Source organism: Truncatella angustata, assembly GCF_020726525.1.
Source record: "Truncatella angustata strain MPI-SDFR-AT-0073 chromosome Unknown BKA67scaffold_1, whole genome shotgun sequence".
Lineage (NCBI taxonomy): Eukaryota > Fungi > Ascomycota > Sordariomycetes > Amphisphaeriales > Sporocadaceae > Truncatella > Truncatella angustata.
In genome coordinates this window covers 6,414,112-6,438,624 of record NW_025763381.1, presented here as the reverse complement: position 1 = coordinate 6,438,624, position 24,513 = coordinate 6,414,112, and the positions used below count along the sequence as shown (strand labels likewise).

The following is a 24,513-nucleotide window of genomic DNA, read 5'->3' as shown; positions in this document are numbered from 1 at the left end:
TACATATTCGGTTGACTTGGGTTGGTATTCTATCGACAATTTTGCTTGGAATTATACTCGATATTCGACTGCTTCTGTACTGCAAAAAGTATGAGAATACTCGGGTTGTGTTCCTCGATCAACAATTCAACTTACTAATATAAACTCCTTTCTCCTTCTGTTGTCTCCATCGAGCTCTTTTGGAAGTTCAATGAAAGGTTCAGTTTCCGCGACAGTCCAAGGATCAGTCTTGTTGAGTCTATCTAAGCTCTTTCTATGTCTTGCATTGATATAGGTAAGAAAGTTCTTCCGTCTTATCTCAGCATATAAATTAAGTATTACTTCATGGATTTCTTTTCCATAATACATAATCAGACAAGCAAGCCAATCAACGTCCAATACTCCTATCATACACCCGCGCCCACCCCATAGTATGCAAACGTGCGCTGTCGGCTGCGAGTATCACTCTTCCCACTCGCGTTTTGTTAACGCAACGATTGTGGATTTTGTACATGATTGGTTAGCCGACTTCATATTGGTCCGGATCCAAGCAACCAGGCAGCATTCGTTTGATATACCATTCGCGCATGAAGTATTCGCCTTCAGAATATCCTGCTCCGTCACCAAAGGTAACTCGCCAAAGGCTAGACACTCGCCGCGACCTCGCGGAAGCGACGAAGGTCCCGGTACAAGCAAGGCTGTTAGCTAAGTGGCTATTACATTCGGTTAGGTTAGTATACAAGAAGGAGGAATAGTCTTTTCAGGGGAAATCCGTTGATTAGGTGAGAACTGACGTAGCATTGTCGTGAACGTAGCGAAGTCGCCACGAGGGCATGTAGTACACGAAGCGTACGGGTTTCTTCCAGCCATTAGGGCAAGGTTTGCCGTACGGCTTTATTCGTAGAGGTACCGAGGGATCTCGAGTCCCACGGCGTATATAATAATAAAATAATAAACTCACCAAAACCCGCCCTACCTACGTTTTGTGATGGATCCCTGCGAGTTTGTTTTTTATTTTTTATAGAAAAATCTTTTTAATCATCATGTAGCTCCCTCTGTCTTAGCCGTGCTTTTCGCAACAACTCCGAATACTAGGCTCATGTTGGTCACAATCAATTGATACTCGAAAGTCTCTCCGGGGCCAATGCCGTCATTACATTACCTCCGCAAGTTCCACCACCACTGACATCGACATCTACCATGGCTTTTCCCTCGTCCTGACCAACGCCAAGAACCTTGTGCCTGAATCTGACAACTATTAGTGCCCCTTTACCCCTTTTCGGACAATGCCGATCCATAATCTGGATTATCGTATCTAGCGACAATACTGTCATGCGATCCTTGTGGCCTTTAACACAGCTCGTGCCCCGCTAGTTCCGTACCTTCCTCGAACTTTCTCCGACATCACCGTCAGGGATGTGATGTTGCTCGGCAGTATTTGGATGAAGCATAGACGACATGATCAGTTATGCTTGGCATTCTACAAGTTATGACAGGTATCCTTCTACGGCCCTAGACTAGTCCATTGTAAGCCCCAGAATCGCTTACCCCCTCCACGTGGAGCGCAATTTGATAACCGCTTTTTGGATCGTCGCCGCAAAAGGGAATGCACAGATTTGAGCAGCATAAGACGTGTTAATTTGATAGACGGTGATGTAAGGCTTGAAGAGCCAAGTAATACGGTTCAATATTTGTGGATATCGAATCATTTCTGTGACCATCTTAATATCACATGCGCCTACAATCTCCGCAAATCTTGGGTGTTCTTTCGTCCAGCCTCTCAGTCATGGCTCTTATTCGAAGATACGTAACGTTCTGGAGGCATGCCACTGCTGTGGCTACCTATGTTACTGTAATGTGAACCATCTTGTGGCCAAGATTCTAGGCTGTACCTTTCTCTTCGTCGTGCTCGGCATGCGGCTTGCCGTGCCGATGCGTGGTCGCCACAGTTGCTTCTTCCAGATCGGCATCCAGAGCTGCATCGAAAGAGCGACTCAAATGCTCCGGACCAATGAAGGTCAATAGGATCACATACGCGTAGACACAGCCCATGAAGATACAGATAACCTTGCCGTAGTTGTAGCGCTTAGTCTCGCCCTTTGGAGGCAGAGGAAATCGCTCGCCAATAGTTGATTCAATAGTTGAACTGGCTGAGGAGACCAAATTACCCAACTGATAACTAGTACCGACGACGAAGGTCCTGAAAGCTCCAGGTGACAACTCCATCAGATGGATAGGAATGACACCCCATGCGCCCTGAACGCAAAACTGCTGGAAGAAGGCGGCAGCAATGATGCCGTGATTCGATACAAAGGTGTATGGATAGAGTAAGGCCCCACCGATAATGCACATCACTATGATGCTGATGCGGCGACCAAAAATCTGCGAGGAAAAGCCAACCACTGTACCACCAAGAATTGCGCCAAGGTTGGCAACGACTCTGCGGGACTGCATCAATAAGGGTGCCTTTTTGTAGATGCTCATATGTTACAATGAAGGGATACAGAAGGGGAGCTGTACTTACTGAGTGACTGTAACCTCGTCTGCGGTGAAGTTGAATTGGTTTTGAAGCATTGTCGGGTACAGATCTTGAGAACCGTGAGACATAAAGTTGAACCCAGCCATCAACAAGACGAGGTAAGTAAGTAGAAGCCAATGACGTTTGATGGCGATCTTGCCTTCTGCAAGGAAGGTTTTCCCGATACTCCCTCCTTCAGTCTGGCGCAACTCTTGGTGGTGCATATAGGTGTTGGTCTCGCCAAGACACAATCGCCAAATGATGATGAGTATGGGCGGGCAGGCACCGAACCAGAATAAAGGCCGCCATGCGTGAGGAGTAGTGTTAACAAGGCCGCGTGCGAAAGCGGCGGCGAGCAGATAGCCAAAAGCATAGCCTTGCTGTAGGATACCACTCATCAATCCACGTGTCTCAACGGGGAGATCTTCTAAAGCAGTTGCTGCCGCATTGCCATATAAGCCACCCATAGCAATGCCAAACAGTGCGCGACACGCTAGGAACTGCTCGTAAGTATTACAGAAACCAGTGCCCTAACCCGCGTGTTAGTGAATTGCTGTACGGATTTTGTCTCATTGATTTCTCCACATGAGTTTGGATGAGATAGTGGTGCTTGCCCAGGCGGGCTGGCCTGCAGCCAAGGCCCTATGGCCGCCTTGGCTCCCGAGCCTTTTCAGGCAGACGATGCACCCAAAATCCAAGAAGCAGCCGCGAAAGCTTGGTATTCTTGGTATTCTTGGTATTTACAACTAATGTGACAACACTTACAAGTTCCAACACAATGAACAAAATATTGTTGATAATAAATGGCCACTTGCGCCCATAACGATCCGCTGCGACACCGAAAATAATGGAGCCAACAGATCGGAACATCAGCACCTAATGGCTTGCATTAGCAACAGTGACATTGAAATATGGTCAAGTCTGGGTGACGTACAAGCGTGATTCCCCATGTGATGTCGGTATTGGTGATGTCCGGTTTGCTTGCTTTGAAAGTCGCCGCGAGACTACTGACTGTCAAGGAAACGGTAAAAAAGTCGAACGCGTCCCAAGTCTGTTGCAGTATGATTAGTTTCATCGTTAGCCTGTTCAAGTACACGAGATTTCCTTACCCAGGCAAAGAAAGCCACGAGGAAGAATCCCCAGTGATGGCGGTCTAGCATTCGGAGCAATTTGATCGGGTTGGGTGCTTTTGCCATCACGGGCTTCAATGTGCTCACACGAGTTGCTAAGTATTTGCCAGCGGACATACCGTGGTGAGGCGGATGCATGTTCGAATTGTGCTCGTTGTAGTCACCGGTGCCATCAAAGGCACCAGTAGTGGCCTGATTACTGGCCATCTTTGCGTGCGAGTCTACAAGAATCCAAGCTGGCTTAAAATCACTCGAGCACGAAGGATGAGAGCCTGTCAAGAGAGATGATCAAGGACCGCATGTGTCTTTTAAGAAATCCTAACCTTGCCCACACTAGTCAACATGCAGACCTTGGACCCATGTCTTATCGATGTCAACTTGTGCGGGGTATTGCTCATCAGTTGACGATCACATCTAGTAAACGATATGCTTCTCCTGGTAAGCCTTTCTGGTGGTTACCAGGGTCTTGATTGGGACGATACACCGTGTTGGCGACAACCTCTCTTGAGACTAGGCAAAGTAGTGCGTGAAAGTAGTGGACAAACGAATCTGGCGAGTAAGAACCTTGCCCGGGGAAATGGATGCATCCAACCAAACACCCTACGAGTCAAGTAGGAGTTCAGAGCAGTGCGGAGGATACGAAGCCCTGGAATAGGCCTGCATTCAGCCACGAGAGCCATCGTGACCAGCCGCATTCTACCATTTTGTGCCATAGGAGTTCTGCTGTAGCATCATTTGCATATCCCAGTATGAACAACCCCTTGTTCAATAAGCACTCGCCTAGGTTAGGCTTATGACTGACTGGCTGTCGCTATTGCAAATGTTGAAAATGTCCGTTTGTCCCCATATAGCTTTGGGGAAACGAGCTAGAGTCCAGGATGGAGCTGGGGAAACGGCGCCAAACGGCTACCGGGGGTACTTGTAGTGCAGAGTACCAGTACCAGCATCATATCATGAATTCCCGACCGAGTACCGGCACCAGGACATAATTTGAGTAAAGACAACGCCAAGTATACCTAGAAGCTGCGAAAACGAAGCGCTTTATCTCTGACAACCACCATGTTCTGTAGAGCATTCAAGACAACGATGAGTTGAAGCCGTCTGATGTCAACGCGAACTTGGTGCCATCCGGCAAATCGAGCAAGGATCTTGGTGTTGCATCATCAATGGCCGGCGACTAGAATACTTGATGCGCTAACCTGGGAGGATCATGATGCAGACGATCCTCAGCCAAGAGTTGGGGATGAGTTGGGGATTCACTTGTCCCCGCACGCCCTAACCCCAGGCGCCAGCACCAACTTCATCAGCTGGATTTCGAGACAACCTTAGGCTTTGTTTACAAAGTTACTCCATACTGCCCGATGAGTGAATTAGCACAGATTATTGATTCTTGCTCGACCATGAGTTCTCCCTGCATGTATTGGGCTTGTGCTCGCTTGGGAATTTCAAGGGCCATTGGATACGTTGGGCGAAATTACGGATCCGGAGGATCGGCGCCTTCAAGCAGACCACTATTTGGCATTACTATAGGAACTATCAACGCCATAAAAACCGCGACACCCGAAAAGCTACACGAATGAAGATTAGCAGCACCGTTATCCAATGTGCTTCGGGCCAAACTTGAGATGATTATAGCGTAAAGCCAAAAGCTTAGCAATACTCGTAACTTTACCAGGAGCACAATAACGAAACCGCTAGTCCTCGGCTGTAACTGAGTAGGATTGACATAGGAATATGATGACCTAAGACAGCTGCATCCATATCATTGGTGAAACGTGCCGAACATCCGAGAATACTCAATAATTGTCGCAGGTCAACCCCTTGGAAATGCGTGGTGGTGGTGGTGTTGTCCAGCCGCCTAAGAAGAACTTCATGGCTTAAGTAACGATACTATTCTACAGCATTCTCGAACGTTGATGCTCTTCACTCATTTCGTACATTGTGTTCGGAGGGTTACGATATGCGACGTAGTATTAGTGGTTGCGGTATATTTGTACAAGAGGAGTTTGACCTCAGTGCTCATTGGAGAGTTTCTCGTCCGGCAGGAGAGTAATTTTAATGCATCTGTGCCTACTTCTGGCAAAATCAGTACACACCTGTGACTTCCTCAACGTTGGCAATGTCTTGATTGGGGTTTGAGGGCTCTAGATTCGCTCTCAGGTATACAAAGGGGGCTCTGTGAGGGGTCTCGCCCACTTGCTAGACCTCACCGGTCGTCTAAATTGTTTCCTCGCCATCATGGACGACGTATATCGACAGCCGCCTATTGCTGATATTCAATTTGAAAATGAATAAACGGGAGATATCGTGCCCCTGGGGATTATTGACTCCAATGTCCTTGCCACAGCTTCAAATAACCAATTGCGTTGTGATTCTATCCGTATTGAGACGGCGTTCATCTTCGCCTACCACTTTTGCTGCAACGGCAGGGAAGGCTTGTCTCTGTGTGCAAATTTCACGAAGAGTCGTGTTGAACGGTCATCATCCGTTCGAAGCTTCCCTAAGTTCTACCCAACTGTTGCCCGAAGATTTCATGATGCCTTGAGGGGATGGAACATAAGCGCAAGCCAGCAGTAAAATATGCACGTTGACTAATGGGGCAACATAATGTTAAAATATTTTTGACGTACCACTACTAACTCCAGGACCGGGCTCCAAATTGTCAATTCCACACCACCTTACCGTAAACCACGATTCTCCTGATCGTGTACTTGACTGATACAATTTCAGTGCCTTTCATCACTAAATAACGGCTGCCTTCCGCGCCGGACAGCCCTTATCGCGGGTTCAATGATAGAAAGGCTAGAATCTACCGACCGTTTCAAATCAGGCTTTCACCATTCTCTTTCTTCTCTAAAGCCTTGGCCACACCCTCCAATAACTCTTTTAGTTTGTTAACTTCTTCTCTCAGCTTTTGAACTTCAAGAACAGCTGGCTCTTCCTCGACGTTGGCTTTGCTTTCAGCTACCTTCTTGGTCCAGCCCTCGCCTTCGAAGTCCACTTGGTTGGACATCTGCTCCCATTCCTCGACAGTGTCATCATCTTCGTCGCCCCTCGAGCGATTCTGGCGGATGTCCTTGGCAGTCTGCACCTCAAAGATAGCGGCGATGAGCAAGATAGGCGAGTAAATAATAGCCATAACGATATCGTTTAGACGTTCGTATTGCTGTTTCGGCATCCACCATTCAAAAGGTAAGACGAGAAGAAATGCTTCGATCAGATTGAACGGCGCAATGTATACATTCTCATCAGGTGCCCGAACGAACTGCATCGTCTTCTGCGAAAAGAGGGCGAGAAATTCATCGTCTGAGTTCTCGTAGATATCCTCATAGGCGCTGTTGTAAAGAGCAATGAGGATATTGAGGAGAATTACCATGACGACAAATGTAAAGAGATAGTATAAAATAATCCCGAAAGGCGGACTGAACCGTTCGAAGCCACTGAAATCGGGACTTTGCATGATTGCGTTGGCCATAGCCTGGATGATGAAAAGTGAATCATCAGCTGCCATATCGTCTGCAAAATCTAGACCGATGAAAGCCTGTAGAAATCCGATAATGAGGACAATTAGCAATGCAAAGAAAATGACGGATTCCTTCATCATGACCTTGAGTACTACAAGCATAGCCCCAAAGAACCTGAACGTATCGAGGTAGAGCAACAAGCGTGCCCAGAACAGAGGAGCAGCGAATGCAAGAAAGCTGTAGCTCAGTTGATTGAAATGCTGTCTCGAATCGCTGTCTCCTCCATCACCCCACGGATGGCTGAATGCAACGATGCGCATGACGAAAGAGACTATCAGGAGCGAATAGAGGCAACCATTGAAGACATTCCAGAATCCAATAATGTGATAGCCGGCTTTCCAGAATTTCGTGACCTCGTCAAATATGAAGCCACAAGTGAAGATGTAGAGTAGAATCTCAACAAAATCGAGATCACCACTAGGGTTGATGGTGTTGATAGCACCAGTGTACAAGGCCAAGTATATGACAGAAATGATTAACTGGGCTGCATTTTGGTGCATTGGTGCTCGCATACGATCGGGGTCAAGATGAGGCCAAAGTCGCGTATCGTCTCGACCCTTATAATCAACAAAACTAGCAGGGTCGTCCTCATCTTGGACTAGCCATCCCTTCCAGAGGTAGCTGATACATCTCTGCATTGCTTCGTCAGAACACATCACTTAGCACAACCACGGGAAGCATTACCTGGTAGCCTGATGCGCCAATGACGCGAAGCGCGTGGAGGTCGACAGCTTTCTCGATGACATTAACAGGTGGTGTGTCCTCTTCGTCAACAACAATGGAGTAGCGCTTCAAGAGAACAGAGTGCATGAGGTAGCCCATGTCCTCCTCAGCTTCGATTCTGACCAGGGGTTAGCACGCGCGTAGTTAAACACACGCCAGTTGTCCAAAATAAGCACTTACATCTGCTTCGCAATCACCTCGCAAGCCGTAGCCCGGAGATCGTGCAGGTCGGCGTCCCATAACTCGACAATACCCTGGTGCTTGAACCAACGTTTTACAACGAGAAGACAATAGACCACACATGCCTTGTACTCAGCACCACCTGCCTCTTTTGCAGCCCGCACAACGTTCTTGGTGATGACCTTGCTGTGGGGACGGGTAATCTGGTCTTCCTCTAGCTCGCATGGAACACTCTCTTCTATCAGATAGCGCAAACGCAATGCGACTTTGGTGACTTCGGCGGCAGGAATAGCAGATTCGATGTGAGAGTCCCCGTGAATTGGCAATACTTCAATAACCGATTAATACATTGGTAGGGGCAGTTGTCAAGGGCTATAGGATGCTCACATCTTCGGCGAGACTCATGAAGACTACTCCAGTTGCCCTCATGGTGCGGATGTCGGTTCCAACCAAGCAATCGCGCAAAGCTGAACCTGCTACCGTTTCCTCGTGCCATCTTTCGGGCCCTGTGCGGTATATACCGATATCTAGCTGTGCTTGGGTCTCGAGTACGGGGTTTTGTCGACGAGGCGCAGTCACGTCGGCGCGTTCTTCAAGCAGGTCGCGATTGTCGGTCTACAACAAGCAGCCTCTTGACGAATGGTTCACGCCAATTGAGCGTGATCTACAGCTCTGAGTACTGTACGGTAGATAACACGGTGGGGGAAACCTGTGAAATGTGCGGGAAGAAATCTACTTCAATCGCAATGGCCCTTTTCGTCTCGTAAACTCAGTTGCAAGCTCGTTGCACCCCACTTTGCATCAACTCCGCGTATCCCATAACCTGTTTTAGCTTGTGAGGTTCATAGCTTGGATCAAAAATTACTTAGTCGGGTGCTGGCGCAATGGCATGACGTATTCCTAATGCAATCGCTACTAACTTAACAGCTACGGTGGATAACTAGGTTACTTGGTATTGTCAGTGGGGAGCTATCGAAGCTCAAGCTCCAGGGTGCCAGGCTGGCCGGGGTAGCGGCTCAGTTATGGCGCTATTGCAAAATGAGTGATTACTCACCACATCTTGATAGCGTATCATCCAAACCAATTCTTCAGGTTAGACGAAACCTTCCATGTTCCTGGCGATCTTTTCCTCGCATTTGTTTCATCGTTTGCCGTTACGACCTATAGACTATGTAGACCTCTGGCTGAAACAGATTTGTAGAATTATGGAGAAAATAATATGGGCTGCCGTGATGTTGCATCGCTGTTGCTAGCTTATATATGTGTGAGTCTCAGTTTATCGAAATTGAAGGCACGGGGAAATTACAGTAGCGCAAGACTTCGTGGCGTTTTCAAAATATCAGTTTCTCCTCAGATTCACGTCTATCATCTTCCATGAGCAGCGAATATTCTGCGACTTGCTTCCTGACCTCGTTCTGCCAGGCCTTACACTAAACCATGATAGCGATTTTTGCCGTCTGGGCGTGATTAGGCAGGCTCCCTCTTAAACTTGGAGAGTACTGGAGAGGACGTCTGGTGTGATCAACTACGCTGGTGCTCCGACAATGCCGTGTACTCCAGGTCGGATGCATCTCACCTGGATCGTATCGTAATGAGTTCCTCAACGTTCCAGATCCCGCTCTCTGGCTGTGTTAGTGTGCAACTTCCCGTGTCCCGGCGCCGGACGTGGGAGCTCGTTGTTTATGCACGTCTTGACCGACTTTGTTAGTGAGGCGGGCTTCGTATGATAGGTTCGTTTTGTCTGCCTTCCAAGTGAAAGTACCGAGTACGCAAGGCGCTTATCATGCACGACACGGTGCATAGTATCCAAAACAGTCTGTTCACGGCATGGGAGAGCTTCGTTGGTTATTTAATACCCCAGAAGACTCGACAGGTGACACTTTGCAGCTGAGAGCATGCATCGTCTTGAGTCGAACAGATGTTGTACACTCATGATTGAACTCAGTTCAGCACCATTCAACTCATTTCGCATCACTTGATCATTAAACTCCAGTAAAGAAAATATGTCGGTTCGCCAACACCTCGGATCCAATTGATCATGATTATTCAAGGCTGACTGCATTATTGGTTGATGCTTTCGCAAATATCTTGGGCCAAGTTGCGGGCCCCTGCCGCGAGTGGGGCTGTAGCTACGTACCTACAGAGCAATTTCGCCAAATACCTACCTAGACCTTGAGATCATCGAAGAATGTGCAACTTGAGCTGTTAGGCTGCAGGTAGCCGTGCTTAACTCACAGAATTTTAGCTGAATGGTGGTTGACAGGACGAACTCGTAACACTGGCACACCTGCAATCCCTGTGTGGAAGCGGCTCTTCGTATATAGGATGCTGCAAAAAGCTGCGTTACAACCCCGGGTGCTGGTTGCCGGTCGATCCCATCTCCAGAAGGAAGCCTGTCAAACCTGCACCCCAGTATCCCTTCAATCAACTTTGAGAACCAACATTTTCCTATCGGCCATCCTTAGTCCGTCTCTTTCATGGGACAATTTGTTGCCGAAGAGACTCCTCAGCCTTGTGCCCACCGACATCTGGAACGAGAAATATGAATGCCTCTCAATAAAATTATCACAACCGCAACCGCAACCAAGAAAGGTGTAAACTTCAACACCATAACCAGATTAGACAGAAACGCAATTTAACCAACGGGCCTATGCATAGAAGTTGGGTCACAATGTATCCCGGTAAGACATGTCATGCCATGAAAGTATATTGAAATCGATTGTTAGGGCATCACAAAGCTCACCACCTGGGTTAGAAAGGGTATTATTCTATCTAACTAGCCCTTTATGGAGAATGGGTCTAGCGGAAATCCGTCTGATTCGCTACTGCTGTTGCGCTCAATTATCAAAGCTCCAAGCAACTCCGGCATGACTGGATGGTGGGAATTATACTAACGTTAGTGGAAGATGGGGAATGTGCACAAGCAAATAGTACATGGCTTCAGACATCTCGTCTAAGTACAAAAATGGAGACTTGTCTTTCACAGGCTTATTTTAGTGACTTAACACGTATACATTGCAACGTCTATTATCAGGCTGCAGGCAATGCCTGCTGTCATCGAGCTCCGGTAACACTCATGCATGAACCTTGAGATTTTGCTTGGGGTTAAGATGATACATATTGCTTCGAGTTAGCCTTACCTGCCTGCAGAATCCGCCGCCACATCATTCACACCGAACGCATATAATTCGTTGAGACCCTGCTTTTCCAAGGGCCAAACGATCAGAAAGTCGAGCGGAACTCCCAGCTTTTGTATCCGTAACCAGGGTCTACGATCTTCGCCTTTTAAACAAGGGGGAAAGGGCCAAAAAAAAGTTTAGGACCAGCTATTGTTCTTTCTCATCATACTGCAACAAGCACCAAAGGTATGTAATATTCTTTACCTCAACATCCGACAAATTTCTGTTATCCTAATACTTCCTTCACCGGTTGAAACACTCATGTAATCCCGTCCCTGGACTGCGGGGTATGGCCAGTCGCCATCGGTATCTCACACCTGCACTCCCACACTTCTTGGATGAAATTGCCTCGCTAGACAAACAGTGGACACAAGAATTGGCACAGTCGCTTCAAGGCATCAGTACTGGCATATCCGAAATCACTCACGTTATCTTGTACCATGTCAGAGAGGTCTCCATCAACATTATAAATCATCCACCGGATTTCAGCAATTCATTGTTCTTATTTCTAATTGTGACAGTGGGTAGCTGATTGCTGACCAGTCATTTCTGAGCAAAAGACATTGCGAATAGGCTGTGGTTGTTGAGGCTCCCTTTACGGCCGCATTCTCAAAGTCGAAGGGTCAACCAGTGGTTTTCGGTAAGCAAGCACATTTCTTACTTTGGTCAAGTAAGAAATTTTTTTTTTTAAATTTAAAAAGTAAGCAATGCAGACGCGATGTCAAACAAAGCAAAACTTCGTCATTTATATCAAGTAATCTTCCATTGCTGTGGAAGTTAAGTCTTCACACGTCGAGATCACTCTGATCGAAGAGCTCTACTAATGCATTATGTTAGTCTTGAGTTCGTGTCAGCAACGTTTGTCCCACGCCACAGCACTAAAGTTGAGGTTGCGCTGACACCCTCAACTCATTGGTTCCCCACAACTTCACCTCTCTTCCCTCCTTTTCCATAGATTGACTGTTATCGCCACGGATATCATGGCATCAACCATCATTAGGGACCTGGCATCTCCCGATCAAGACCTTCTTGGCGATCTTGCTGCGCTTCGGAAGAGTGGTATCGCCAAGAACACCGATGATGCTAAAGTTCCGACTGCTGAGTCTTCTGGTTCCTCTTCACCCGCTGCGGAGAAGAAGAAAAAAAGTAAGGCTACTAAGGATTCGGATGGGAAGAAGACAAGCAACTCCAAGTCTTCGGGCAAGAAGTGCAAATCCAAGTCAAAAAAGGGCAGGAAGGTTTTGATCATCGATGATAAGTCAACAAGCAGTGAGGAGTCGAACTGCGAGTCGTCATCTGAGGAACTATCAGAGTCAGGCTCAGACTTGAGGGATGTGAAATCTCGATCTAGTCCACGCAAAGGGAAAGCAAAAAAGCTGGGCAAGCCTGGCAAGAAGCGGACCAAGTCTGCAGAGACCAATACGGACACTGATGACTCTGACGCCGAGACGCACAACACGACTAATGCTGTTAAAGATAAAAAAGATAAGACGGACAAGGATGTTGGCCTTCTACAACAGCAACTCCAGCTTGTCACGCGTCAAGTCCAGGAGCTGATGCGCAATCAAACCGTCGGCCTCGGCTTGGGAAGTCTGGGTGGTGTACCATTAGGAAACCCGTACTTATCCGGCAACCCAGCTTTGCAGTTCAGTAACCCAGTTGGCCTAAATGCAAATGCTATACAAGCAGTTTCTTTGGGCAATCTCAACAATTGCCTGGGCGTAGGCCAAAACCTCGGATCCCCACGCAACGATAACTACAAAGCTCGCAACACTTTAAACACACATAGAAGCGGCCGCCTTGACAGCACCACAAGAAGGAATTCAAATGGTAGCAGTTTGGGCGATGAAGATGCCGACGAAGAAAATTCGTTGGGGCTTCGCAGGAACCCCAACACTAAAGCTGAAGGGGGAGTTAAGAAGGGCCAGCCTCGGTTGGAGTATAAGCGTGTTGATCAGGTCTGGGACTCAACGATTCACAACTTCAAGCTCCAGGACACGGCGCAGACCAGCACGAATTCACGCTATAACGAATATTTGTTCCATGTACGCCGTACTTTTGACTGGGAGGGCAAGTACAAAGCCACGGTGGTCGACATCAAGAGCAAGCAGCTCCGCGAAGCCTTGCGCGATATTATAGGCACCACAAAAGGTCTCACATTGGTTGAAGATACCCCCAAGCTGGACCCCAACATGCTTTTCCTGTCAGTCCACATAATTCCTGATACTCTTACATGAACCTTGCTAACACTTTACTGAAGTTATCTTGAGGACCTTCGCGAGCACATGACTAATCTGAAGGACCTTGAACCCGAAGGTAAGGACAAGAAGGAGCGAAAGAAGATACAAAAGTGGATTGATCAAAAACGTCGCCATCTCCGCATCCTCATAAAGTATCTTGATGAAGACTATGCTCAGGTCAAAAAGAGGTAAATACAAGAGGGATCACGATTTGTCTCGTTGCGTCTCACTGACTCATGCACAGCTTATATCCTCTGCTCGAGAATGGTCTCATTACGTTTGATCTATGTTGGGCTCTGTGGAAGCCCAACACTCTTGCCTACACTACCACTTATGGTTGCGCTGATGAACCTCGAATGTTCAAGGTGGAGATGGCCAACAAGCACTCTAGTATGCTCAAGGGAGACTTTTTCTACGTGGAAGGCAAGGTAATCAGCCCTTTATTATGCGCTTCGGTTGTTGAGTGAATAAGCTAACATATGTTCAGTATTTTGAGTACGATGGCAAGCAATTTGGATATGGCAGTATGGCCGAAGAGATCTCAGACTTCCGAGGCGCTCGGAAAATCACCAGTCTGAACTGCTACCCGCTCAAATATCACAGCAACGAAGCCCAAGTACGCAAGGACCTCATCGAGCGCGGAAAGAAGTTTGTGAGTCTTGCCGGCTCTCATTACAAAAGCCATAAAGGCCTCGCATACTACAAAAAGAAGAAGGCGGTCATCAAAGTCAACATCAACGGCCGAATCATGGTTGATCCAAGCACACATCGTCGCACCAATCCAAACTATCCCGTAAGTCCTCTCGACCTATATTCAATGTTACTTCATTGTGCTCAGATCTTAGGTCTCCCTTGTGCGCCCCAAAGATCACGATCTTCTAGAAGATTTCGACGACAGCGATGAAGAAGGCGGCTGTTGCGGCTCTGACTCTGATGACGAGGCCGCCGATGGCGGCAAGGCTCTGATCGACGACGAAGACCGGGCCAAGTACGTTACAAAGGCCATCAAAGACAAAGATGGGAATGTTAGCATGGTACGCATCTCGAAGGACGATCTCACCAGCAACGACAAAGATTCGTTAGAAGGCCTTTCGGGTAGAGATGACGATACGTTGAACACGGGTGAGACCAGCGACGAAAACGACGATAAGAACGCAGTTACCCGGGACTTTGGGGAAGAGGAATACCTCATCGCTTCACCCGTCGTGCTGGGCTTTGCGTTCGCCGAAAAGCTTTGGCTCGAGCTGTCTGTGAGCGGTGTCAAGGAAATCTCATGGAACGACTCGGCCTATGACTCGCTTGTGCTTGAACCAAAGACGAAGGACATAGTAAGAGCGCTCGTCGAGTCACACAAGTACCATGCCGCTGAGAGCATCGACGATGTCATCCAGGGCAAGGGCAAGGGCTTGGTCTTCGTGCTCCACGGCCCGCCCGGAACTGGCAAGACTTTGACGGCCGAAGGAATCAGCGAGTTGCTCAAATGCCCGCTATACAACGTCTCTGCTGGAGATCTCGGCACGGACTCGCGACTGCTGGAGGGCGAATTGCAGAGAGTCCTTGATATATGCCATGCGTGGGGCGCCATCCTACTATTGGACGAGGCGGATGTGTTCCTTGAGAAGCGAAATATGCACGATATCCATCGCAATGCCCTTGTCAGCATATTTCTACGACAGTTGGAGTACTATCAGGGCATCCTTTTCCTAACTACGAACCGCGTCGAGGTGAGCACTAATACGTCTTCCAAAGGGCGGGCCTTCCAAACCTTCTCCTGTAAATCTCCGCAGTTATGGACTGTCATGGCTGACTCAATTTCCCGTAGACGTTCGACGACGCCTTCCAGTCCCGTATCCACATCGCACTACGATACGACGAACTCGACACCAAGGCGAAGAAGGCCATCTTCAAGATCTTCGTCGAGCGCGTACGCAGTCTGCAGGAGATACCGATCACGAGCTTCACCGAGGAGGACTATAATACCCTGGCTCGTCATGACTTGAATGGCCGGCAGATCAAGAACACGATCCGCACCGCCCAGGCTCTGGCCGTGAACCGTGGCGAGCCGCTGGGCATGAAGCACATCATCCAGTTCCTCGATGTTCTAGGCAATTTCGAGAAGGACCTCAAGGGTGGTCCTGGTTACCAAGACGCCATGAGGAGCTATTTCTAGGGATTCCGGTTGCAGAGTGTTTCAATAGTTGGGCATATGTTCCGTTGCCTGTCGTTCAGTTTTCTTTTGTGGGTGGATACGTATCAGTACCATGAGGCAGTTCCTTTTCTTCGTTTCTTTTCCTTTTCTTTTTTCCTCCTTTTTTTCCCCCCCTTCCTTTTTCTTTTCTTTTTCTCTTATATAGCATTCTGAGTATTTACTTTCCATTCATGGAAACAGCGAACAGTTGGCTGCATCACTTTGACAAGCAATATAGTTTTTGTTCAATATAGCCACCTTCAGTATTAAGTACTTGGTATTTATATAATAATAAGCAAATGCCCCAGGATGGGCCTCAGATTGGGTGAACGTGCAAGTCATTGGCCAGTCCAATACACCTTAGACTAGACTAGGTACGGCCTTGTATTCCCGCGCCATCACTCCATACCATCCACCACTGCTCATTTGTAAGCTTTCGCGGCGTGTTCAGGTTGGTGGTCATGACAACGTCTCAGGCTACGCTGAACTGGTATCAGATAAGAATGGATGCAGTTGAACGAAAAACAGGGACTGCTCACCTGCATCATCGTCATGTTTTCAGATATCATCGCCCCGTGTCCGGACGTTCTGTATTTCGAGCTGGATGAGAGCTGGTGTACCCTACCAAATGTGCTTGTGCATTTCTTGAGCTCTGCGGTCCATCATGGCCGGAGGAGACTGCCAATAAACGTGCGCAAATCTCCAGCTTCTTCTGGCACCGTACGGTCGGGCAGGGTTAGGATTGCGTCCTTCACCGCAGCATCATTTCCGGTTGCATCCAGCAGGAGTTTCTTGAGAGTCTCCATCTTATACGTGGAGAAAGGGGTAACGCGCTGGATGCTGACCAGAGTCTCGAAGAAATCAACCAGGGTCAAGTGCATGAGGAGGTCATCCTTATCAATCATTCGTAGGGCTGTGAACTGGAGCAGACCCTCGTCGGTCTCAACATGGGAAACACGCTGATTTAGGTCCGGGAACTCGGTTCTGGTGACGGCACCCAAGTTGAGCGCAGCCAGGCGCGGCACGACCCTGAAGAGACGGCCCTGCGCGAGGGTGAGCTGGTGGCTGCTCTGGCCGCCTTCTGCGTCGTGGTGAGGCCCGGCGCCAGACAGAGAGAGGATGGTGCCGTAGATATCTCTGTCTTGGAAGACCCTCCGCCACATCAGGCCCTGGCCGGGAGGTTTCCGGGTGACGATCTCTTGGCCGTTCAGAGATACTCCGTGCTCGGGCCGTGTAGTGCAGTCGACGTCGAGCAGGTTGCCCAGCACCCTGGAGCCTCTCTCGCCGACCTCGACCTGGGGGGCGCTGAGCCATTGTGTGACGAAACCGAGGATGGTGTTCTTCATGGTGGCGAGTATAGCTGCTTCGCCAGGAGTTTTGGAGGCCTTGTCGAGTACAGCCATGGCGAGGAGGTTTGCCGAAGGGGCGGGAGATCGAAGGGCTTGTAGGATGGCATCTTCGGAAGCCAGCGACATGACTTGGGTGAAAGTGAGGGGACCAAGCAGCTTGATGGCCAGCTCGCAGATGATAGCAGGGTCTTGTTGGTATTGTTTGAGTATCTCGGTGATCTTGGGGAGGAGTCGCGGGATGAGCGGCAGGATGTTGACATCTAGTTGCATACGTGGGGTTAGTGGTGGGAATGGATGACCTGGAACATCTGTCTACAGTGCAAGAGAAGACGTACCTGTCAGTTGAAGTGTGACATCGTCAAAGAGCTTCACCTGAGATGGCAGGGTGGGATCTGCGACGAGCTGGTCAAGATGCTGGTCCAGAGCATCCACGCCTGTGATTGGAACGGTATCGTTCATCTTGACGGCAACTCTCGACATGGGTTGTGGGCGTTTGGCAGCCGAGTGGTATTGCACGAGGGATCAGGAGCAGGATCAATGGACAGAGACTTGCTTACAGCACAGTACCTATGTATGTGGTAGCTTTAGTATAATATAGTCACAAACGTGGGAGGATCGGAGCGCGGGAGCTGCGTCGGGGAGCTGCGTCAGGGAGCTGCCTGCCAACCGTAGGTTGGTCAACAAGGACTACTTAAGTTACTCTAACCTACAGCACATTAGCTTAGGTACAGTGCAGTAACCTAACCTTAGATAAATCTCACCCAAGGTTGGGTTACCCAGAGTGGTCTGCCGCCTGGGAGCACTCTTTTGATAAATCGCGGGGTATGTACGTGTACATTTTAGTGCTCTCTGCTAGGGGGTCCCGCGCCCGGAATTGCGCCGCTGTTTCTTGTGTGCCCCGCTGAAAAAAGTGTTCCGCCCGCCCCGGGAAACTTTGCGACATCTCCCTCCCCCCGGCATGTGAATCATCCCAAACTTGGTCATCTCTCTGCGCGCCATCTTTTGCACCCTCAGTCTCGACCCGAAACGTTGCTCTGCTGTGCCTTGAACCAGTCCCTGCGCACTTCACATCGCATGTCATAGTGCCCAATGGCATCACGAGGCGGAGGTAGAGGCGGAGGGAGAGGCGGCCGAGGTGGTGCTCGAGGCGGCAAAGGAGGAGCGTCCGGCCTTCCGTGGGACTACGACCCGACCACAGTCTCGAACCAACCCCAGGAGACCTATCCAAAGACCTACCGACCTCCCCTGGCCGCCAGCTTTCCTCTCACCCCCTCCGAGAGCCGGTCCGTGCGATACTTCGTCAAGTTCCGTCGCGACTTCCACAACTCACCTCTCTACACACATAAGCACCTCGCCACCGAGGCTGTCGGCGCCAGTATATCCGATCCCATCGCCAAGACCTACGGCCAGGAGCAGGTCAACGAGCGCTATGGCATCAACAGCCGGGCCACCATCGACCCTTTCACCGCTGTGCCCATGTTCACCCACCAGTTCGTCTCCGAAACCCGCCCCATGCCCTATCTGAGAGGACGTGACTGGAATCACGACCTGTTCCCCGAGGAACTATGGCCAACATTGGACGGCAAGGACGGTGGGCCCGCCAAGGACGCCTTGGCCAAAGCGACCAAGCGCAAGTCCGTGGCTGCCGACAACCTTCCCGATGACGAGGATGACGACGGTATGCGCAAGCGGCCAGAGACCGACGAGGAGCGTAGACGCCGTATAGAGGAAGCGGCCATGGGCGGGGAGAACGAGGATGCAGCCGATGAAGAGGAAGACGAGGAGGGTGAGTTGGAGGACCCAGACGACGACTTCGAGGAAGACGAGGATGGTGGAGATTACGACGCCGAGCAGTACTTTGAAAATGGCGACGACGACGAAGGAGACGACGGGGGTGGCGACGGTGGTGAATACTAGGGCAGTTGTACATCTGTCTCGCGCATTGGTTCGGCGTTTAGAAGGTTCGCTCTGCTCTTTCCGGCAAGTCACGGTCCGAGCAAGCATAATGAGGAATGATACCCTTTCTAAATTCTAACTCTTTTCCAGCTCACATTGCGTGCTCTGACTGGGGAAAACGCAAGAAAACGTCCGGCAATGAATTGTGGTCCTTCCGGATTCACCAAATGGGCACTGAGATCGTCTAGGAACATTGAATTTTGAGCTACAATGACTGTATGCCCTTTCATACCTGCTCGCCGCAAAAGAACATAACATTGCGCAGAGCCGCGACCGTGCATGATTACGTCTCTGGTTAGATGTTGGCCAGAATTACGTCAACCTCCCGTTCCGCATCTTCCAAAATATGCTCAGGTGGGTATTCTGGCTTCCAACCCACCTTCTCCCCGTGCTTGGCGACAAACGTGCACTTTCCTCCCAGCGCAAAGGCGACCAGCTCGGGTGGGTAGCCCAGCCCTTGAGCCATCTTGCTGATGGCCGACTCATCTGCCAGCTCGACCCTCGCGTCCTCGACCACGCCGCGCTTGGTCAGCGTAGCGGAGAAGGCGTCGTAGAGGTCGTCCCACGCCACGGATCCAGAGGCGGCCAGGTAATAGCCATTTCGACCGTGATCGGGGCTGGACCCGGAGAGGATGGCCTCTAGGATGGCGATGTAGAGCGTGGTGTTGTCGTTGATGTGGCACACCGGCCAAGTCTAGTCGAGTGGTCAGTAATCAGGTATTGGTGTGGCTTCGACGGGAGCTTTGGTCTCGTACCGGTCTGCCTTCGTCTGTCCTGTACACGCGCCGGGCTGCCTTCGCGGCCTTGACGATAGCCACGGTCTGGATGGAGATGGCATTGCCGAAGCCGGCACTCTCTCCGTCTGCATGTGGTACCCGTCAATGAGATAATTCCTTGGCCGAACTTGGATCATGTGGGCCGACTTACAGACGATGCATGGGGCAAAAATGTAAGAGTTGACACCGAGAGCTTCTGATTGCTCGATGACAGTATTGTTGGTTTGCACAGCCTGGTCATTTAGACCACATTAGTCGGATAAACCCCAGTTGAGGACGAGTGTATACCCACAACATTCACGAGGGGGATATGCGACTTCTGCCCCTTCTGGATCTTATAAAGATTTGTATCCGAGTCGTACAGTGGCTGGTCCGTGGGCGCCCCCGCATGCGACGAGAAGAGCTTCGCGCCGGTTGTCTGCAGCAGGTCAGTCTGAAAAGCTACTTGGCCTGGATCTTCGAGGCCGGTGGAAAGTGAACCCACATGGAGGAAATGTACGTCACGACCGGTGCGTTTCTTCACCTCTCCAAGCGCCTTTATGAAGAAAACTTGGGAGGTGAAGTTCAGAGCGTCGATGAGGTGGAAGACAACCGAGATGTCGTTGTCAATCACCCCCCTTTGCACTGCGGCCTCGTCGTAGGCGTCAAATTGCAGAGGTTCCGCACCGTAGTGCTGCTTTACCTTCTGTGCCTGCTCATCTGTTCGGACTAGCGCGAACAGCTTGCCGTACGAGGGCAAGTTTGTGGTCTTTAGACGGGCGAGAAGGTCGCCACCAAGGTAGCCAGAACCACCGGTAATGAGAATATTGTGAGACATGGCGGTCGAGTTAGAAGTTGAATTGGTACTAGGAATTTTCTGTGCGCTGGATCTGCTGCTGGATGCTCCAAGAACGTACTGGATTTGCCTCCCATTATATACTGAATTAAACCATTCTTCAATGCTTGTTTACAAAGTATGATGCCCTGATCGGAGCATTAGTATTCAACAACCCATCGGCCCTTGGTTTGCCCCATTCGGCGTAACTTTCAGTTGCCAAGTGGGTCCCTGTTTGAAATCCACAGGGACATAATGTGGCCGCCGTACTACTGTATAGGGAACGAGAAAACTTGACGGCCCGCTTTGACTCCGGAAACTGCCCATAATCGACATAGTTTGTCGGCTCTCGGACTGGGTCCATCGCCAGCATTAACTACCCTTCCACCTCTTCGCACCCGGGGTGGCTTGCTGCTGCAATCGAATTGCGCCGGGCATCCAGGGGAGAACAGATACTCCGCGCAGAAAGGTATGATTGCTCGTGATACGAAAACCAACCAAGGCAATCCTTAAGGCCCACATTTGCAAGCCACCATAACTCTTTAACTCCACCAGCGGATAAACTGAATGTAGCTCACTTCTTGTTACTTCCCGAGCTCGTGGGATGATGCATGGTGCAGTTGGTGGTCTGTGAGCACCCAGTAATATACTTTATGGGCCTTGCTATCCTTTCGGTGTGACATCTAAGTGAGGGGCGCTGACCACCTTCCACCATTCTGGTAGCCACCACAGGCGGATTAAAAATCACTTGCTGTTCAATCAATACGGAGGCTGGATGACAGTGGAATTTGCTGTACTGTCTATTCAAAGCTCCAATCGGGCAGTTTCCGTAGTACTCGTCCTCATTCAAGGTACCTGGATACGCATATCAAGAGTGGGACCTGCCGAAACATTTGTATTGAGATTCGACATTGCAATGCCATGGAATTGAATGATGATGAGAAGTCATGGCTCGGTACCTAAAGTTCGCTCCAGTCATTGAATCTCTACATTACCTGCATAGGTTAGGTTGTGGTGTTTGCTTAAGCGCATCAACACATGTGTGGTATTCTTCACATGTACTGATAATTAAGCACAAACTATAACGTTGGCGTAAGTGCTAGAGTGTGGGATTCGCGTTGGTGATATTTCGGTAATACCGTTTAGTGTTACGAAGAGAGCTCTCAGAGTCGCTCAATCTTCACACATGGACACGCTCTTTACGATCACGCAATCTCTCTCACTCTCTCAGGAGGAGCACGACCGGGAGAGGCCTCCTCATGGCCGAGGTTTCTGCTATTAGCATCGCCTCTATCAGCATCAGCTTCATTTCCTTCAGTCTTACCATTCTGATTTGATCGAACTCAATTCTGGCAGGCGTCGCCGACAGTGGCGAACGCGCCGTCGCAAATTCGAGAATGAGCTGTCCGTTCTGAGGCAACGCCCGTACTGAGAAGCAGAATACATCTGCAGGCTCCGTCCGGATGTTTCTCGGACGCGGTATTAGACCTGATTCGGGACCTGAAACACTACGAGCACCCGTTCTTGGTCATCCCGGGAGGACGGACGAGGATCGGCGGGATAACGGTCTCGAGTGAAACTTTGATGCTCAGAGACCTGCGATAAGCGAATGATGGATGTGGAGTAAATATTACATGTTATTGGGGGCAGGCTTTTGGCCGCAAGAGTAATTAAAGCTTTGGGTCCTTTATGACAAAGGCCGTTTCTGCCACTTGCGCAGCTACATTTATTCAACCATTTCTATGTCGAATAAACATGGATTTAACTTTCTATTCTTCACTTTTCTTGAAAAGCCATTCCTCGATATGACACGGAATATGTCAAATATTCTATGGAATAACTACGAGATCTTCTCGGCCTCGACACCTTCGACTTTACCGAGCGGACTGGTATCTCGATGCTCTCGGCCATTTCCGCTGAAGCCATCCACGGCGGCCGATTTGAATTTCCTTGCCGATATTTTTGTCTCGAAGAGGATGTCAAGTTCGGAGTACGTACGGCCCTTTGGTTCAGGAAGACGGAAGTATGCCCAAACGAAGCACAGGACGCACGAGCCTGCCCAGAAGAACCCGGACTTTGCTCCCCAATTCCATGCCGTAGGATTGAGCATCCTGGGCGTGATGATATTGTTGACAATCCCTGTAATGTTGTACGAATTTCTCGCCAGGGCCACCGATTTGGTCTTGAGGCGGGTAGATGGTATCTCCGACACCACGGCGTAGCAGATTGGGCCGACAGTGCTGTCATAGACGAACGTGAAGATCAAAATCATCGCGCCGATCGACCACTGCGCACCCGTGTTTGATCTTCCGGCGAGACCGACAAATCCGATTATTGCAAGAAACACTGCCATGGCTGCCAACCCGTAAAGATACAAAGTACGACGGCCGAACCATCCCATGAGAAACCAGGATGTGAAAACGCCGACAGCGCCAATGCAGTACTGCCCAAGGGTTAAGCTGAACGAGTCGCTGGCGTCGAGACCGGCTTGCTGGAAGAAATAGCTCGAGTACCCTGAAAACGCCGAACCGCAGAGGACCTGACATGCCCAGGCGCCGCAGACAATTTCGGTGCGGCGTAAGTCGGTCCCTTTGAAGCAGTCGGTATAGTGGGTACCTGCTGACACTGCCTTCTCCACGTTGTCGGTATACACCATCATCGCGACAGCGTGGTCCACATTGAAGTTCGGGTGGGCGCTTGTGTTGGTCAGGCGGACCACCGACTTCCTCGCATCCTGTATACGACCATGTCGAGCAAGCCACCAAGGCGATTCAGGAGCAAGAGCGACTGCAATGAGAATCGGGACCGGCCAAATCCACTGTAGGGCAAACGGGATCCGGTAACCCCATTCGTCAGTCTTGTCGACCAATGCTTTGAGAACACCCGATGCGATGATCTGTCCGATCACCCAGCATAGATTGATATATGTCGTCAAATATGCTCGAAGCTGAGTGGGACAAACCTCTGAGGCATACGTACAGGCGGTGGCCTGGAAAATGCCGAATGGGATCCCAATTAGAATCTCTCCGACCAAAAGCGTCTGAATGTTGGGAGCAAAGAAAATGATGAAGATGAAAGCCACCACGCCCACCAGCGCCGTGGCCATGGTCTTCCGGTACCCATATCTGTCAGCCACGATGCCGTTGATGAACAGACCCACGATCTGTCCCACCAGGACACCGTTGGCAAGTCCGGTTTGCCACGCGGCAGTCAAGTCATAAGTCCCGTCCGGTTGAAGAACACCAAATTTTCTCTGGAATGAGGGAAAACCAAAAAGACTATTTATCAAGATCAGGTCGAATCCTTCCATAATAATCGCTGTCGACAGTGCCAAAGACCAGAGAGCCCCTTTGCGATACACCTTGAGACTCTGTAGAAGGCCCATCTCGTGTTCGACAAGTGTAGCCTTTTGGGCGTCGGCGAGAATGTCCATGGCTTCTGCGGTGGTCGACATCTTCCTCATGGAGTCCTGGGGCAGCTGCACGGTATCACCGTCGGCGACTTTATCAACCACTGGTTTGGCCATTTTGGTTATCTTCAGAAGAAAACAAGAAGAAGAAGAAAAGAAGAAGAGAAGAAGAAGAGGAGGAAAAAGTAAAATTAATGACGCAAGATTACAGCACTGGTCGTGCTGGGTATCTCGAGCGGTGCCCTACATATGCTGGTGTTCGTCAGGAGTAATATGTACATGTTCTGTGCAGCGACGCATTCCAACACATATATACGAGGCAGACAATGTCACGGGAAAACACTGACATGAGGGCACAAAAGCAATCGCGCGTTTACAGACTCGCCTTTGCCCGAACGCACAGGGACTTCCAGACGGTCTTGGCATCCCTATGTGACCTAGACCTAATGCACAAGCTATCAATAAACTTTCGAACGAGCACTGGTGACGTGGGGAGATCGCTCTGGAAGGCAAAAGTTTTGCGGGGAAGTGGAGAGCATGGTGTGACC

General features: G+C 49.8%; 7 protein-coding genes across 7 annotated transcripts; 2 read left to right on the top strand and 5 right to left on the bottom strand.

Moving 5' to 3' along the window:
* Positions 1-1,860: 1,860 nt before the first annotated feature.
* Positions 1,861-3,834, bottom strand: BKA67DRAFT_530928 (major facilitator superfamily domain-containing protein; the record flags this gene model as incomplete). The annotated part of the gene is made up of 5 exons (XM_046099311.1): positions 1,861-2,419; positions 2,504-3,027; positions 3,263-3,373; positions 3,432-3,548; positions 3,607-3,834. 5 exons carry the CDS (start codon positions 3,832-3,834, stop codon positions 1,861-1,863), a joined length of 1,539 nt encoding a protein of 512 aa, XP_045964976.1.
* Positions 3,835-6,448: 2,614 nt separating this feature from the next.
* BKA67DRAFT_653998 (uncharacterized protein) lies at positions 6,449-8,550 on the bottom strand (the record flags this gene model as incomplete). Its single annotated transcript, XM_046106483.1, has 4 exons — positions 6,449-7,783; positions 7,836-7,992; positions 8,055-8,382; positions 8,442-8,550. The coding sequence occupies 4 exons, from the start codon at positions 8,548-8,550 to the stop codon at positions 6,449-6,451; spliced, it is 1,929 nt and encodes a 642-aa protein (XP_045964975.1).
* Positions 8,551-12,789: 4,239 nt separating this feature from the next.
* On the top strand, positions 12,790-15,643 carry BKA67DRAFT_510002 (uncharacterized protein; the record flags this gene model as incomplete). Its single annotated transcript, XM_046097287.1, has 6 exons — positions 12,790-13,436; positions 13,494-13,661; positions 13,718-13,901; positions 13,961-14,266; positions 14,319-15,197; positions 15,296-15,643. The coding sequence occupies 6 exons, from the start codon at positions 12,790-12,792 to the stop codon at positions 15,641-15,643; spliced, it is 2,532 nt and encodes an 843-aa protein (XP_045964974.1).
* Positions 15,644-15,895: 252 nt separating this feature from the next.
* On the bottom strand, positions 15,896-17,802 carry BKA67DRAFT_549353 (uncharacterized protein). Its single transcript, XM_046101577.1, has 3 exons — positions 17,346-17,802; positions 16,201-17,270; positions 15,896-16,148 (listed from the first exon to the last, which is right to left on the bottom strand). Exons 1-2 carry the CDS (start codon positions 17,488-17,490, stop codon positions 16,324-16,326), a joined length of 1,092 nt encoding a protein of 363 aa, XP_045964973.1. The 5' UTR covers positions 17,491-17,802; the 3' UTR covers positions 15,896-16,148; positions 16,201-16,323.
* A 297-nt stretch (positions 17,803-18,099) lies between these two features.
* BKA67DRAFT_530924 (DNA-directed RNA polymerase III, subunit Rpc31) lies at positions 18,100-18,927 on the top strand (the record flags this gene model as incomplete). Its single annotated transcript, XM_046099310.1, has 1 exon — positions 18,100-18,927. One exon carries the CDS (start codon positions 18,100-18,102, stop codon positions 18,925-18,927), a length of 828 nt encoding a protein of 275 aa, XP_045964972.1.
* A 334-nt stretch (positions 18,928-19,261) lies between these two features.
* On the bottom strand, positions 19,262-20,559 carry BKA67DRAFT_530923 (uncharacterized protein; the record flags this gene model as incomplete). The annotated part of the gene is made up of 4 exons (XM_046099309.1): positions 19,262-19,660; positions 19,722-19,828; positions 19,894-19,975; positions 20,035-20,559. The coding sequence occupies 4 exons, from the start codon at positions 20,557-20,559 to the stop codon at positions 19,262-19,264; spliced, it is 1,113 nt and encodes a 370-aa protein (XP_045964971.1).
* Positions 20,560-22,396: 1,837 nt separating this feature from the next.
* On the bottom strand, positions 22,397-23,989 carry BKA67DRAFT_509214 (general substrate transporter; the record flags this gene model as incomplete). The annotated part of the gene is made up of 1 exon (XM_046097224.1): positions 22,397-23,989. One exon carries the CDS (start codon positions 23,987-23,989, stop codon positions 22,397-22,399), a length of 1,593 nt encoding a protein of 530 aa, XP_045964970.1.
* Positions 23,990-24,513: the final 524 nt, after the last annotated feature.